This window comes from Nerophis lumbriciformis, linkage group LG36, assembly GCF_033978685.3.
Source record: "Nerophis lumbriciformis linkage group LG36, RoL_Nlum_v2.1, whole genome shotgun sequence".
Classification (NCBI taxonomy): Eukaryota; Metazoa; Chordata; class Actinopteri; order Syngnathiformes; family Syngnathidae; genus Nerophis; species Nerophis lumbriciformis.
Genome location: NC_084583.2, coordinates 23,440,973 through 23,458,377, shown reverse-complemented (window position 1 = coordinate 23,458,377; position 17,405 = coordinate 23,440,973). Strand labels below are relative to the sequence as shown.

General features: G+C 43.6%; 1 protein-coding gene across 1 annotated transcript in view; it reads right to left on the bottom strand.

Annotated features, from left to right (window-relative positions):
* slu7 (SLU7 homolog, splicing factor) overlaps positions 1-17,405 on the bottom strand; it is a 34,677-nt gene that overhangs the window by 16,787 nt on the left and 485 nt on the right. The window contains exons 2-7 of the mRNA XM_072912503.1: positions 10,294-10,447; positions 8,462-8,542; positions 8,214-8,378; positions 6,092-6,157; positions 5,879-6,010; positions 5,559-5,656 (exon numbers count right to left, since the gene is read on the bottom strand). Of these exons, the coding sequence (XP_072768604.1) occupies positions 5,559-5,656; positions 5,879-6,010; positions 6,092-6,157; positions 8,214-8,378; positions 8,462-8,542; positions 10,294-10,447 (696 nt within the window). The remainder of the gene's footprint in view (positions 1-5,558; positions 5,657-5,878; positions 6,011-6,091; positions 6,158-8,213; positions 8,379-8,461; positions 8,543-10,293; positions 10,448-17,405) is intronic.

The window sequence follows — 17,405 nt, the reverse complement described above, 5'->3', positions numbered from 1 at the left end:
ATGAGAAGTCATCCTTCACTGTGGTTCTAGCTTGCCATGCTAATGGCCAGAAACTTCCACCCATGGTGATATTCAAAAGGAAGACCTTGCCAAAAGAGACCTTTCCAGCCGGCGTCATCATAAAAGCTAACTCGAAGGGATGGATGGATGAAGAAAAGATGAGCGAGTGGTTAAGGGAAGTTTACGCGAAGAGGCCGGGTGGCTTTTTTCACGCAGCTCCGTCCATGTTGATATACGACTCCATGCGCGCCCACATCACGCTGGTTTTTAATATATTATTAAAGTTTGACTGACCTATCTGACTGTTTTTTTGACATTCCCTTTAGCGCAGTTAGATGCGGCTTATAACACGGGGCGGCTTATAGGTGGACAAAGTTTTGAAATATGCCGTTCATTGAAGGCGCGGCTTATAACCCAGGGCGCCTTATGGTGCGGAAAATACGGTATTTGCTCACGCAGTTGTGGACAAAGGGGTGTACCTCGCCCCATCCTTTCTTGTGAAAGACTGAGCATCTTTTGGGAAGCTGTTTTTATACCCAATCATGACACCCACCTGTTCCCAATTAGCCTGCACACCTGTGGGATGTTCCAAATAAGTGTTTGATGAGCATTCCTCAACTTTATCAGTATTTATTGCCACCTTTCCCAACTTCTTTGTCACGTGTTGCTGGCATCAAATTCTAAAGTTAATGATTATTTGCTTAAAAAAAAAATGTCTATCAGTTTGAACATCAAATATGTTGTCTTTGTAGCATATTCAACTGAATATGGGTTGAAAATGATTTGCAAATCATTGTATTCCGTTTATATTTACATCTAACACAATTTCCCAACTCATATTAAGACGGGGTTTGTACATTGTATTGAATGTAGGTTCAGAAAATAATTCTGAGGCTTTAATTCGTTTCTGAGTCCGAATTGATTCTGAGTTAATGTGATGCGCCATATTCAGATTTATTGAAATACATCATTGATTCTGTTTATAACATTTATGGACAGAATCTCTAGGCGCAGTCAGGGCATTGAAGGGCTACAGTCTGGTGGCTGCATGATTATGTCTCTGCTTTTTGCAGACAATGTGTTCCTGCTGCCTTCATCTGGCCAGGATCCTCAGCTCTCACTGGATCGGTTCGCAGCTGAGTGTGAAGCGGCTGGGATGAGAATCAACACCTCCCAGTTTGAGTCCATGACTCTCGCCCAGAAAAGGGTGGAGTGCCATGAGGAGGAGATCTTCCCCCAAGTGCAGGAGCTCAAGTACCTTGGAGTCTTGTTCACAAGTGAGGGAAGAGTGGATTGTGAGATTGACAATGATCTGGACTCTGTATCAATCCGTAGCGATAAAGGGGTGAAGAAGCTCTTAATTTACCGATTGATCTATGTTCCCATCCTCACCTATGGTCATGAGATTTGGGTTATGACCAAAAGGACAAGATCACGGATACAAGCGGCCGAAATAAGTTTCCTCCGCCGGGTGGCGAGGCTCTCCCTTAGAGATAGGGTGAGAAGCTCTGTCATTCAGGAGGAGCTCAAGAGTAAAGGTACTAGTCCTCCACATCGAGAGGAGCCAGATGAGGTGGCTCGGGCATTTGGTCAAGATGCCCCCCGGATGCCTGTTTAGGGCACGTCCGACCTGTAGGAGACCACGGGGAAGACCCAGGACACGGTGGAGAGACTATGTCTCCCAGCTGGCATGGGAACGCCTCGGGATCCCCCGGAAAGAGCAGGACGAAGTAGCTGGGGAGAGGGAAGTCTGGGGTTCTCTGCTTAAGCTGCTGCCCCCGCGACCCGACTTCGGATAAGCGGAAGAAAATGGATGAATGGAAAAGTTGCAGGACCGACAAATTAAAAGATGCGTTATCCTTTATACCTTATATTTTAGTCAACGAAAACTAGACTAAAACTAAATACATTTAAATGACTAAAACTAAAATGCATTTTTGTCAAAAGACTGAGTAAAACTAAATTAAAAAGTCAAAATTAACACAATATCTACCTATTCCGAATCACGATAACAAGACACCTGTTGATTGGAGTAAGCGTTGCCAGGTGTAACAGCAAATTGGAAGATGCTGACAGCCGTTCAAGGTACCGTATTTTCCGCACTATAAGGCGCACCTAAAAACCACAAATTTACTCAAAAGCTGACAGTGCGCCTTATAACCCGGTGCGCTTTATATATGGATAAATATTAAGATTCATTTTCATAAAGTTTAGGTCTCGCAACTACGGTAAACAGCCGCCATCTTTTTTCCCCGTAGAAGAAGCGCGCGGTGCATGCTGGGATATGTGACGTTTCATTTCCATTTGTGTGTTTATGTAAAGACCCCAAAATGGCTCCTATTAAGTGTGTTGTCTGTCTAATTATAAATAATGCAGACGAGGCGTGTTAACTGAGTTCTCAACGTTTACTCACAGCGTGCTCATAACCACATTCTAACTGCCAGCATAAAACGCTTCTCAGGGCTACCGCGCATGCTCGTAACTATCGTTGCATGCTGGGTAGTGTAGTTGTTATATTTGCTAGCTCATAACAGCACATTGAGAGACACGCTTACGCGCTTAATTCAATACTCGCCGTCATTCCGCGTGGATTGACAAAAGACCTCCAGCCGCTAGATATTGGTGTCAACAGGGCATTCGAAGCTAGACTGCTAACTGCGTGGGAACAATGGAAGACAGAAGGCGAACACACCTTCACTAAGACGAGGAGGCAGCGCCAGACGACGCCAACATCTGCCAGTGGATCGTAAATTTGCCCAACTTTTCACTTCGGACACCGAAGACGAAGGATTTACGAATGAAGAATAACTTCAGAAAGTGAGCGCTATGTTTATTTTGTGTGTTGTGACATTAATGTTCGAGCAACATTATGTTGCTATTGCTCTGCAATATTTTGAATTTTACTATGTTTGTGATTGCACATTTGCGTACATTTTGGGACAGAGTTGTTAGAACGCTGGTTTTTAATATATTATTAAAGTTTGACTGACCTATCTGACTGTTTTTTTGACATTCCCTTTAGCGCAGCGTATGCGCGGCTTATAGTCCGGGGCGGCTTATTGGTGGACAAAGTTATGAAATATGCCATTCATTGAAGGTGCGGCTAATAATCCGGTGCGCCTTATAGTGCGGACAATACGGTACCCCAAAACTGCCACGAATGATTGGAGCGTGCGGGCAGAGCTGTGGGCACGCAGACTTTCGTGGTTTTGGACTAAATCGCAAACTGGACAACATCTTGGAGATACCGTCTGCTCTGCATGGCGAAGTATGATGAATTTCAGGACAAAAAAATAGCCAATTAAAGTGACAAATTAACAATTGTTTTTGCTTGCTTAAATACAAACATTCTAATCTATATAATTTGTCCTGGCTGCAAGTGACCTGGCAAGGTCATTGCTTCGAGATTCCCCTAAAAGGACAGTCCAGCGAAGACGCAAAAAACTATTTTCCTGTCTCTCATGGACATACACCTGTTGTTTGTTGACTTTTGTTGGACTGACTGGCTGACGCATCCAAGGAAAATACATGCCACACACACACACACACACACACACACACACACACACACACACACACACACACACACGTACCACACCCCACACCTTCGACCCTTCACCCCACATGGTAGGACGGAAAACAGAGCACAGCTCCTGGTGGCAACAGCCTCCTCGTTGCAAGTCCTGTTGTAATATGTACCGGTATACAGGTAAAAGCCAGTAAATTAGAATATTTTGAAAAACGTGATTTATTTCAGTAATTGCATTCAAAAGGTGTAACTTGTACATTATATTTATTCATTGCACACAGACTGATGCATTCAAATGTTTATTTCATTTAATTTTGATGATTTGAAGTGGCAACAAATGAAAATCCAAAATTCCGTGTGTCACAAAATTAGAATATTACTTAAGGCAAATACAAAAAAGGGATTTTTAGAAATGTTGGCCAACTGAAAAGTATGAAAATGAAAAATATGAGCATGTACAATACTCAATACTTGGTTGGAGCTCCTTTTGCCTCAATTACTGCGTTAATGCGGCGTGGCATGGAGTCGATGAGTTTCTGGCACTGCTCAGGTGTTATGAGAGCCCAGGTTGCTCTGATAGTGGCCTTCAACTCTTCTGCGTTTTTGGGTCTGGCATTCTGCATCTTCCTTTTCACAATACCCCACAGATTTTCTATGGGGCTAAGGTCAGGGGAGTTGGCGGGCCAATTTAGAACAGAAATACCATGGTCCGTAAACCAGGCACGGGTAGATTTTGCGCTGTGTGCAGGCGCCAAGTCCTGTTGGAACTTGAAATCTCCATCTCCATAGAGCAGGTCAGCAGCAGGAAGCATGAAGTGCTCTAAAACTTGCTGGTAGACGGCTACGTTGACCCTGGATCTCAGGAAACAGAGTGGACCGACACCAGCAGATGACATGGCACCCCAAACCATCACCCAACCATGCAAATTTTGCATTTCCTTTGGAAATCGAGGTCCCAGAGTCTGGAGGAAGACAGGAGAAGCACAGGATCCACGTTGCCTGAAGTCTAGTGTAAAGTTTCCACCATCAGTGATGGTTTGGGGTGCCATGTCATCTGCTGGTGTCGGTCCACTCTGTTTCCTGAGATCCAGGGTCAACGCAGCCGTCTACCAGCAAGTTTTAGAGCACTTCATGCTTCCTGCTGCTGACCTGCTCTATGGAGATGGAGATTTCAAGTTCCAACAGGACTTGGCGCCTGCACACAGCGCAAAATCTACCCGTGCCTGGTTTACGGACCATGGTATTTCTGTTCTAAATTGGCCCGCCAACTCCCCTGACCTTAGCCCCATAGAAAATCTGTGGGGTATTGTGAAAAGGAAGATGCAGAATGCCAGACCCAAAAACGCAGAAGAGTTGAAGGCCACTATCAGAGCAACCTGGGCTCTCATAACACCTGAGCAGTGCCAGAAACTCATCGACTCCATGCCACGCCGCATTAACGCAGTAATTGAGGCAAAAGGAGCTCCAACCAAGTATTGAGTATTGTACATGCTCATATTTTTCATTTTCATACTTTTCAGTTGGCCAACATTTCTAAAAATCCCTTTTTTGTATTAGCCTTAAGTAATATTCTAATTTTGTGACACGGAATTTTGGATTTTCATTTGTTGCCACTTCAAATCATCAAAATTAAATGAAATAAACATTTGAATGCATCAGTCTGTGTGCAATGAATAAATATAATGTACAAGTTACACCTTTTGAATGCAATTACTGAAATAAATCAAGTTTTTCAAAATATTCTAATTTACTGGCTTTTACCTGTATGTGCTTCTCTTGAGGGTTTTTTCCTGGTCTCTAAAAACAAAGTTTTTTCCATCTCTAGATATAAACTAATGCAAGGAAGTTAGACTAGAAGTTTTGGGGAGAGATCTAACAACTTTCACTGTGGCATTAGCTACGCCCACCTTGCGGTTCGTAACTTTGCTTGCAATTTAAAGCATAACAAAAAGGCGAGCGACACCTCGTATCTTAAAATAGTCGTAAGTTGAGGTACCGCTCTACATGGAAACGAAGTCTACTGACTTACTCGTCTGGGTTCATGCCTGTGCTGGAGTACGGGTTCTCTCTCATTGCTCGCGTCTTTGGATCGTAGTAGGCAGAGTTTGGATCCAGGTTCCTCAAGTACTGTGGGGAAAAAGGAATTGAGAATAAGGGGTGACACATTAGGGCAATTTTACCTTCAAAACGGTGTGCATATACGGAGTGTAAACATTATAAATAGGGTTCTTGCATATAGATAATTACTGGGTGTCTGAAGAAGATCGGTTGAAAATAAGAATACATTGATGATGAGAAACATGGTGCAAACAGTTGCCATAGTTACAATGATGGCAACAATAAACTTACTTTAGCTGTGTCTTCTCTGATACGCAAATTCCTGACGGTGATTCTTCTCTTGGAGTCAAAGTTCTGACCCGGCATGTCGACATCATCTGCGTATTTATCTTCATCCTCGTCCTCGCTGTCATGTTCGCGCTCCTGCATAAAAAACATCATAAAATATGGTTTTCATAGCGAGCCTACTTTATTATCTTGCTGCATTCACGAAGGAAGTCTTACTGATTGGTCCAGTTTTCCTGAAGCCAACTCATCCTGAAGCTTATGAGCCTTCAGTGTCCTTTTGGCCTGAAAGAATAACACATAGAACGTCAAAAATGTCAAAGTAGAGTTGAGTTTTACAAACCAGTAAACAGCAGTGTTTCCCACACATTCATTTATTTGTGGCGGCCCGCCGCGAAAGAATTACGTCCGCCACAAATGGATTTTTCGGCTTTTGACTCGCTCGACCGCTCATAAAAGCAATGGGACTGTCTGTGAATGTTGCTTGTAGTTACAACTCCGGTGCAGTAGGTGGCGGTAGCCTACTATGCATTGTAACTCCGCCAATAGCACTTAATTCACCTGGTGGGCCAGAAGAGGAAGAAGAGGGACGGACGGACGGACGGGATCAAAATACGAGGGTAATATAGGTTATAGGTAGATAGGTTATAGCTGCATCGCTCGCGGCTCGTCATATATTTAACGTTAATTCGCGATTTCACCGAGCGTTTCACTGACGGTGAGCAGCCTGACGCTGCTTCATTAACACCGCCGCTGTTTGACTCGGGGGCCGGGGCAGACGCACGTAGTAACAGTCACCTGTTTTCATACCGACGAGCTAACGTGTCCAGGTTATAACCCTATTGTCAATAAACACACGTCGACTGAAGCTAAATTGTCCACTGTCCACTGCAGCATGTGAATGCAATGACAAGAATCAAATCTGAGCCAACCAGCTGTTAAAATGTTGTCCAGGTTAATGTTTTGGCCATTAAAGGCCCTTCATTTCAAGATTTCAACTGTGATCGGGCTTTAAACAGGTGGCTGACCTGTTTAGATGAGTGTACCGTAACTGCTACTGGTCAAATAATGTGAAATAGCATTTAATTTTACATGTATGCAATGCCATTTAAATGTAATTATAGATACAAATAACAATAATAAATACTGTGTAGTGTTGTAAATAGTCAACGGGAAGAATTTTAGTAAGATATAAGCCATGAGCACTACACAGCCAGAAAAAACCTAGGCAGGACAAGTAAAAATATTGGGGCAAGTAGATTTGAGAAGTCGGGCAAGTAGAAAAAAACCTTAACGTTGAACCCTGCATGTGTTGAGCTGCTGCCGCTTAAGGTTAGACGGCACTGTGCATAGTACGGTTCTGCTCGTTAGTAATCAATTCTAATGTTGGATGTTCACTCCTTCACACAGATGAGTATAGAAAAATATTTTCAACGGCCGAAAAGGGCTGGACTTGGAGAGGAGGTAGGCCTACAGTCACAGGTGCGACCTGTTCAGCAGCAGCAGGAGGAGGAGGAGGTTGACTGACTGTGGCAGGACACCTCTGCCTCTGTTTCACTTCATGTTGCTGGTAAATAATATGGTTGTAGTAGTAGGCTAAAGTTAAATTATTTAGTATTCACTAATTAAAGGGGCAGAGCTTTAAGAGACATTTTAGCTTTTATATTTTATAAGATATATTTTTTGTAAGAACAACAATTAATAAATATATTTCAGTGAATCACTAATTGTTCAAATCTGTATATAAATATGTACATAAAATGTTGTAATTATATTCCAACTCCGCGTTCTTCTTGGTCATCGCCGCTGCCGCCGCCACCCCCCGACCACACCACCACAAATAGATGCCTGTCCTGTGGGAAACACTGAACAATTAATCACAACATACCGAAAATAACTGGTGAACTATACAAACTAGGATCTACGATTTTGGTGTCTACAGTTGAATTTCTTCTTTTTTTTTCTTTCCTAAAAAACAATAACTAAAACTTGAATGCTGTAAATTAACTATTTCATCGAACTACCATATTTTTCGGAGTATAAGTCGCACCGGCCGAAAATGCATAATAAAGAAGGAAAAAAACATATATAAGTCGCATTGGAGTATACCGTAATAGGAATTGCAATTAATCAAATTTTTGACACCCCTGTTCTACACCATGGATTTAGCAGTCTTTAATGTAGTAATCACCAGAAAACCACATACAGTGCTTAAAAGAATACACATACTGGAGCTGCACAAAGATACAAATTGTTGCAGTTTAATAAGAATACTTGGACTTCTTGGTGTCAGGATTGTAAACTCTATGGTGCAGTGGACTTTATTCATTTGACTGCTTACCAGATCTACTTTGGCGTACTCCTCCACGATGCGCTGGTGTTCCTCAGGGTCGTAGCCATTCCAGCGATCTCTCTTTCCATCGTAGTCCAGGTGGAGTTGGATCTGAGAATGTTCATCCGGTGCGATGCGGGTGCCCGTGAATTTAGCCCCAACTTTTCTGGGGCGCTGAGAGCAAAAATGGCCAAACTCAAAAGTCACGATCAAGTCATCAAGAGGGCCTCAATAGACCTTGTGTTCTTTTCTTTTACCTCCAAGCAGTCCTTTTTCTTGTGCGTCATTGCGCCACAGTTTTCACAGGCACCCTTACGGTATTTAGTTGTAACGTTGTTCTGTTTAGAGAAGTGGAGCAAGTTAGTTCACCTGAAGTTCTTTTTTTTTTTTTTTACAGTGCATCTGGAAAGTATTCATGTTATGTTATTATTCCAATATGGAATAAATTCATTGTTGTCCTGAAAATTATACATATTATTTATATTGATTAAAATTTAAAAAATGTGAAATCACATGTGCATAAGCATTAACAGCATTTGCTCAATAGTTTTTCGATGCATCTTTGGCATCATTTATGTCATGACTTGATCTTGGGTGTTTGCTTTTCCGGGATGCAACGGAAAGTTGGCTCGGGCGAGACGGGAATGAAGGTACATGATTTATTAATATATCAAAAAAAAGTACAAACGAAAAGCGCGCACAGTGGCGGAGAATAAACTATGAAACCAAAAGACTATAGCAAAAAAGTACAAACGAAAAAACACGCACAATGGCGGAGAACAAACTATGAAACCAAAAAGACTATAAACATGGAACAAAAACTTACTTGGCTTGGACAAAAATAGTTGCTTGAGGAATGGACATGGAAAGAATGGACAGAGCATAAATGTGGTGAGTGTGCAGAAGCATATATGGGGAGGTCGTCAGAACGACAAACTGAAAAGAATGAACTTAAATACTATGGACATGATTTGTGAAAGCAGGTGCGTGACTCAAAACGTGAAACAGGTGCGTGACGTGACAGGTGAAAACTAATGGTTGCTATGGTGACAAAACAAAAGTGCACAAAAAGTCCAAAACCCAAAATGAACATGACCAAAACAAAAACATGATCACACAGACATGACAATTTACAGTCTCAAGCCTTTTTGAATACGATGCCACAACCTTGGCACACTTATCTTTGGGCAGTTTCGCCCATTCCTCTTTGCAGCATCTTTCAAGCTCCATCAGGTTGGATGGGAAGATTGGTTTTCATCCAGGATGTCTCTGTACATTGCTGCATTCATCTTTCCCTCTAACCTGACGAGTCCCCCAGTTCCTGCCGCTGAAAAGACATCCCCACAGCATGGTGCTGCCACCACCAAGCTACACTGTAGGAATGGTATTGGCCTGGTGATAAGCAGTGCCTAGTTTACTCCAAACATGATGCCTGGTATTCCCGCCAAAGACTTCAATATGTGACTCATCAGACCAGAGAATTGTGTTTCTCATGGTCTGAGACTCTGAGAGTACTAAGAAATGGTTTCTGTCTGGCCACTATACCATACAGGCCTGATTGGTGGATTGCTGCAGAGGTGGTTGTCCTTCTGGAAGGATCGCATCTCTCCAAAGAGGAATTCTGTAGCTCCGACGGAGTGACCATCGGGTTCTTGGTCACCTCCCTGACTAGACTAAGATGAATGCAGCAATGTACAGAGACCTCCTGGATGAAAACCAACACTTACCATCCAATCTGATGGAGATTGAGAGGTGCTGCACAGAGGAATGGGTGAAACTACCCAAAGATAGGTGTGCCAAGCTTGTGGCATCGTATTCAAAAAGACTTGAGGCTTTAATTGCTGCATCAACAAAGTATTTGTGTACATGTGATTTTTTTAATTTTCAATACATTTTTATAAAAACATTTCACATTGTCATTATGGTTTATTGTCTTTAGAATTTTGAGGACACCAATGAATGTATTCCATTTTGGAATAAGGCTGTTACATAACAAAACATGGAAAAAGTGAAGCGCTGTGAATACTTTTTGGATGCACTGTATTATCTTTACAATCTAATCAAATCTTAAGAGTAGCCTTTATCTCACCTCTTGCACTCCTCTTTTGTACCATTCTCCAATGGCAGAAAACTCCTCCTGAATTTCAAACTGTGGTCTTTGATGTTTAAGTGTAGGTCTTTTGGATGGGTCGATATACCACGGCACTGAGGAAATATACTGGGGGATGTGTGGGTTTATGTCTCTGGAAAATTAGTGACACAAAAAACAAGACGAGGGAGATTTAGTTTTGTACAAAGTACAGTGAACTTGTACTGTGCACCTTGGTTAAAATGTTGTAGAAAAACAATGAGGTACGTCTGCTAAGACACAGGTTTTCAACATGTGAGACAGGCCTATGCTGGGAGGCGCCCGGAACACTTCAGGCAAGATGTAAGAGATTGAGAAAAATGAAGAAAAGCACACTTTTCAAACCCTGTTAAGATAACTTGAGTTTTATTTTAAAGTAACGGTTCCTACGGTGAGAGATTAAACATAATAGTGCTGCAACGAACAATCGATTTATTCGATTAGAAAAAAGCTATAATTTATATACTGTTGCTTCGATTAATCGTTCAATTAAAGAAACTAATAAAGATGTATAAAATCCAGACTGCATGGAGACATAGCTTCCGCACGGCCGCTACAATAGAGTTCACATGAGAGAGGTGTGTGTGGGTATTAGAGATGCGCGGATAGGCAATTATTTCATCCGCAACCGCATCACAAAAGTCGTCAACCATCCGCCATCCATGGTTGGGTGATGGTTTGGGGTGCCATGTCATCTGCTGGTGTCGGTCCACTCTGTTTCCTGAGATCCAGGGTCAACGCAGCCGTCTACCAGCAAGTTTTAGAGCACTTCATGCTTCCTGCTGCTGACCTGCTTTATGGAGATGGAGATTTCAAGTTCCAACAGGACTTGGCGCCTGCACACAGCGCAGAATCTACCCGTGCCTGGTTTACGGACCATGGTATTTCTGTTCTAAATTGGCCCGCCAACTCCCCTGACCTTAGCCCCATAGAAAATCTGTGGGGTATTGTGAAAAGGAAGATGCAGAATGCCAGACCCAAAAACGCAGAAGAGTTGAAGGCCACTATCAGAGCAACCTGGGCTCTCATAACACCTGAGCAGTGCCAGAAACTCATCGACTCCATGCCACGCCGCATTAACGCAGTAATTGAGGCAAAAGGAGCTCCAACCAAGTATTGAGTATTGTACATGCTCATATTTTTCATTTTCATACTTTTCAGTTGGCCAACATTTCTAAAAATCCCTTTTTTGTATTAGCCTTAAGTAATATTCTAATTTTGTGACACACGGAATTTTGGATTTTCATTTGTTGCCACTTCAAATCATCAAAATTAAATGAAATAAACATTTGAATGCATCAGTCTGTGTGCAATGAATAAATATAATGTACAAGTTACACCTTTTGAATGCAATTACTGAAATAAATCAAGTTTTTCAAAATATTCTAATTTACTGGCTTTTACCTGTATATCTAATATAGACGATGCAAGGCATTAGTGAGGTTATAAAGCTTTTGCCTGTTAAAGAAAGGAGACTGATCCAATGCAACACAGACATTCGCGTGCCACGCTGTCACGGCCCAGACGCACACCAGTGCGCAATCATCTGGGAGCCGCGCTGAGCGCACCTCCAAGCGCGTGGAGGTGCGATGTCCCTCGCACCCGCGGCGGCTCGCGCCCGAGGCTTCATCGCGCACCGCGGCGGCCATCCTACTCGTCACGGCCTAGCCCTAGCGGCTCTCGCTGCCGGCGACGGCCGGGTATGGGCCCGACGCTCCAGCGCCATCCATTTTCAGGGCTAGTTGATTCGGCAGGTGGGTTGCTACACACTCCTTAGCGGGTTCCGACTTCCATGGCCACCGTCCTGCTGTCTATATCAACCAACACCTTTTCTGGGGTCTGATGAGCGTCGGCATCGGGCGCCTTAACCCGGCGTTCGGTTCATCCCGCAGCGCCAGTTCTGCTTACCAAAAGTGGCCCACTCGGCTCACCAGGGTGAGCCCCACCCCTTTCGTGAGCGCACTGCGCGCGGAGTGACCCCTGTTACGCGCCCCCGGCAACGGGGGTGGCGGGCAGGTAAGCTGCTTACCTGCTGCGCGTGACGCCGGCCGCGGCGAAGGCGGACGAGGCGGGGTGTCGGTGCGGTGGGCGCGGTGGTGACCCTGGACGTGCGTCGGGCCCTTCTCGCGGATCACCTCAGCTACGGCTCCCGGTGGGGCCCTCTCGGGGGAAGGGGCCTCGGTCCCGGACCCCGGCGAGGCGTCCCTTCTCCGCTCCGTAAAAGTGTCCATCTCTTTTTCTTTTTCTTCTTCTGTTGTGGCATATGCTGCAGGTGCCTGCTCGTTTTTCGTATGTGGGTAACAACATTTACCCGGTAACTATGTATATATATTTCCGAATTGGTTTAACTGCCACCCGCCTGAATGTATTTAAAATCAAATTTTTTTTTTATTTCAACCGCCCGACCCGACCCGCGGATAAAATCTAATTTTTTTTTATTTCAACCGCCCGACCCGCGGATAATCCGCGGACTCCGCGGTTGTGTCCGCAAACCGCGCATCTCTAGTGAGTATCAATATCTGTGTAAGCTAACAGCAGTTTTTTTTAAATAGATTTATTAATGCACACATGTTAAAAGAGCAATTTCAACAATGAAGATGTGCAATTATTAGAAAAAAGCTTTATTTATTTAAACTACCGTATTTTCCGCACTATTAGCCGCACCTAAAAACCACAAATTTACTCAAAAGCTGACAGTGCGGCTTATAACCCGGTGCGCTTTATATATGGATTAATATTAAGATTCATTTTCATAAAGTTTAGGTCTCGCAACTACGGTAAACAGCCGCCATCTTTTTTCCCCGTAGAAGAGGAAGTGCTTCTTCTTCTACGCAAGCAACCGCCAAGGTAAGCACCCGCCCCCATAGAAGAGGAAGCGCTTCTTCTTCTACTGTAAGCAACCACCCGCCCCGTAGAAGAAGAAGAAGGGCGCGGATATTACGTTTCATTTCCTTTGTGTGTTTACATCTGTAAAGACCACAAAATGGCTCCTACTAAGCGACAGGTTTCCGGTTCATGAAAAGACGCAATCTCTCCATCCGCGCACGGACTACTATTTCACAGCAACTGCCTAAAGACTTTCAAGAAAAGCTGGCTACTTTCCGTGCATATTGTAAAAACAAGATAGCTGAAAAAAAGATCCGGCCAGAGAACATTATCAACATGGACGAGGTTCCACTGACTTTTGATATTCCTGTGAACCGCACTGTGGATACAACGGGAGCACGTATGGTGAATATTCGCACCACAGGGAATGAGAAGTCGTCCTTCACTGTGGTTCTAGCTTGCCATGCTAATGGCCAGAAACTTCCACCCATGGTGATATTCAAAAGGAAGACCTTGCCAAAAGAGACCTTTCCAGCCGGCGTCATCATAAAAGCTAACTCGAAGGGATGGATGGATGAAGAAAAGATGAGGGAGTGGTTAAGGGAAGTTTACGCGAAGAGGCCGGGTGGCTTTTTTCACGCAGCTCCGTCCATGTTGATATACGACTCCATGCGCGCCCACATCACGCTGGTTTTTAATATATTATTAAAGTTTGACTGACCTATCTGACTGTTTTTTTGACATTCCTTTAGCGCAGTTAGATGCGGCTTACAACACGGGGCGGCTTATAGGTGGACAAAGTTTTGAAATATGCCGTTCATTGAAGGCGCGGCTTATAACCCAGGGCGGCTTATGGTGCGGAAAATACGGTATTTTCCTAAAATACACATTGAGGAAATAAGGTGTGATTTAACCGGTTACTCGATTAATAAAACAAACTACCGTATTTTTCGGAGTATAAGTCGCACCGGCCGAAAATGCATAATAAAGAAGGGAAAAAAACATATATAAGTCGCATTTTTGGGGGAAATTTATTTGATAAAAGCCAACACCAAGAATAGACATTTGAAAGGCAATTTAAAATAAATCAAGAATAGTGAACAACAGGCTGAATAAGTGTACGTTATATGAGGCATAAATAACCAACTGGTATGTTAACGTAACATATTATGGTAAGAGTCATTCAAATAACTATAACATATAGAACATGCTATACGTTTACCAAACAATCTGTCACTCCTAATCGCTAAATCCCATGAAATCTTATACGTCTAGTCTCTTACGTGAATGAGATCAATAATATTATTTGGATATTTTACGGTAATGTGTTAATAATTTCACACATAAGTCGCTCCTGAGTATAAGTCGCACCCCCGGCCAAACTATGAAAAAAACCGCGACTTATAGTCGGAAAAATACGGTAATCGTTCAGCCGTAACATAAACTCAACCATTTAAGTAGCAAGATAGTCTTGCATACTATGGTTAAAAAGAAGACCTTTTGCTGCATGCTTTAAATGGGGAAAAGTAGCAATGTCTGGTGCACAAATATAGAAATTAAAACTTGAAGGCCAGTAGTCCAAATTTAAATTGTAACAAAGAATAAACATTTTAAATAAATGTGTGGTCAAAAATTGCATTTTTGGTGGTTTTCAATGGAAAAATTTTTGTCGTTAGGAACAAAATATGTGATATACGCATTTTCTTTTTTATCTTAAACATATATAACATAACTTATAACAATCTGTCACTCCTAATCGCTAAATCCCATGAAATCTTATACATCTAGTCCAGTGGTTCTTAACCTGGGTTCGATGGAACCCTAGGGGTTCGGTGAGTCGGCCTCAGGGGTTCGGCGGAGGTCGAGACACGCCCGACTCATCGTGTAAATAAAAACTTCTCCCTATCGGCGTATTACGGATACGACAACAGGAGAAGTCAGACTGATTTGCAGGTGTGTAATTTGTTGTGAGTTTATGCACTGTCTTGGTTTTGTTCTTTGAACAAGGTGATGTTCATGCACGCTTCATTTTGTGCACCAGTAATAAAACATGGTAACACTTTATTATGGGGAACATATTCACCATTAATTAGTTTCTTATTAACATGCAAATTAGTAACATATTGGCTCTTAACTAGTCATTATTAAGTACTTATTAATGCATGGCCTTATTATAACCCTAACCCTCTAACCCTAACCCTAACCAAGTAACTCTAAATTAAGTCTTTATTACTTAGAATATGTTCCCCTAGTGTACAAAAAACTCTAAATTAAATCTTTGTTACTTAGAATATGTTCCCCATACTAAAGTGTTACCAAAAACATTTTTATTTTATTTTTTTCTTTAAAGAAGGGTTCGGTGAATGCGCATATGAAACTGGTGGGGTTCGGTACCTCCAACAAAGTTAAGAACCACAGGTCTAGTCTCTTACGGGATGACCTAAATAATATTATTTGATATTTTACGATAATGTGTTAATAATTTCCCACATAAGTCGCTCCTGAGTATAAGTCACACCCCCGGCCAAACTATGAAAAAAACTGCGACTTATAGTCCGAAAAATACGGTATGATTAATTCTCATAAACATCCCATCAGTCGGCATCCCAGCGAGAGCAGACCTTGTACCGTAAGTGATTGCTTTATTTATATTTACTTATAGTCCGAAAAATACGGTATATGACCCTCAGGGGGCCTTTTGAATATCTCCCTAATTCTGAGGTCTCAAGGTTGGCAAGTATGATTGGCCCCCCCCAGACACATGTTTTTCTTAAAATGGCGATATCATCACACTTGTATCGATCAGATACCGATGCAATCGATATTATCAGAATTTGGATCAACCCACCCAAGTAAACAGTGACAATCAACCTGCACTAGAACTATCGTTTAATACTAATTGCTGAAGCGATGCAATATTAACATAACAATCATTAATGGCAGACCGGGGTGGTGGTTCCTCTCTTTAAGAAGGGGAACCGGAGGGTGTGTTCCAACTATCGTGGGATCACACTCCTCAGCCTTCCCGGTAAGGTCTCTTCAGGTGTACTGGAGAGGAGGCTACGCCGGATAGTCGAACCTCGGATTCAGGAGGAACAGTGTGGTTTTCGCCCTGGTCGTGGAACTGTGGACCAGCTCTATACTCTCGACAGGGTCCTTGAGGGTGCATGGGAGTTTGCCCAACCAGTCTACAATGTGTTTTGTGGACTTGGAGAAGGCATTCGACCGTGTCCCTCGGGAAGTCCTGTGGGGAGTGCTCAGAGAGTATGGGGTATCGGACTGTCTGATTGTGGCGGTCCGTTCCCTGTATGATCAGTGTCAGAGCTTGGTCCGCATTGCCGGCAGTAAGTCGGACACGTTTCCAGTGAGGGTTGGACTCCGCCAAGGCTGCCCTTTGTCACCCATTCTGTTCATAACTTTTATGAACAGAATTTCTAGGCGCAGTCAAGGCGTTGAGGGGATCCGGTTTGGTGGCTGCAGGATTAGGTCTCTGCTTTTTGGAGATGATGTGGTCCTGATGGCTTCATCTGGCCAGGATCTTCAGCTCTCACTGGACCGGTTCGCAGCAGACTGGGATGAGAATCAGCACCTTCAAGTCCGAGTCCATTGTTCTCGCCCAGGAAAAGGGTGGAGTGCCATCTCCGGGTTGGGGAGGAGACCCTGCCCCAAGTGGAGGAGTTCAAGTACCTCGGAGTCTTGTTCACGAGTGAGGGAAGAGTGGATCGTGAGATCGACAGGCGGATCGGTACGGCGTCAACAGTAATGCGGACGCTGTATCGATCCGTTGTGGTGAAGAAGGAGCTGAGCCGGAAGGCAAAGCTCTCAATTTACCGGTCGATCTACGTTCCCATCCTCACCTATGGTCATGAGCTTTGGGTCATGACCGAAAGGACAAGATCACGGGTACAAGCGGCCGAAATGAGTTTCCTCCGCCGGGTGGCGGGGCTCTCCCTTAGAGATAGGGTGAGAAGCTCTGTCATCTGGGAGGAGCTCAAAGTAAAGCCGCTGCTCCTCCACATTGAGAGGAGCCAGATGAGGTGGTTCGGGCATCTGGTCAGGATGCCACCCGAACGCCTCCCTAGGGAGGTGTTTCAAGCACGTCCGACCGGTAGGAGGCCACGGGGAAGACCCAGGACACGTTGGAAAGACTATGTCTCCTGACTGGCCTGGGAACGCCTCGGGATCTCCCGGGAGGAGCTGGACTAAGTGGCTGGGGAGAGGGAAGTCTGGGCTTCCCTGCTTAGGCT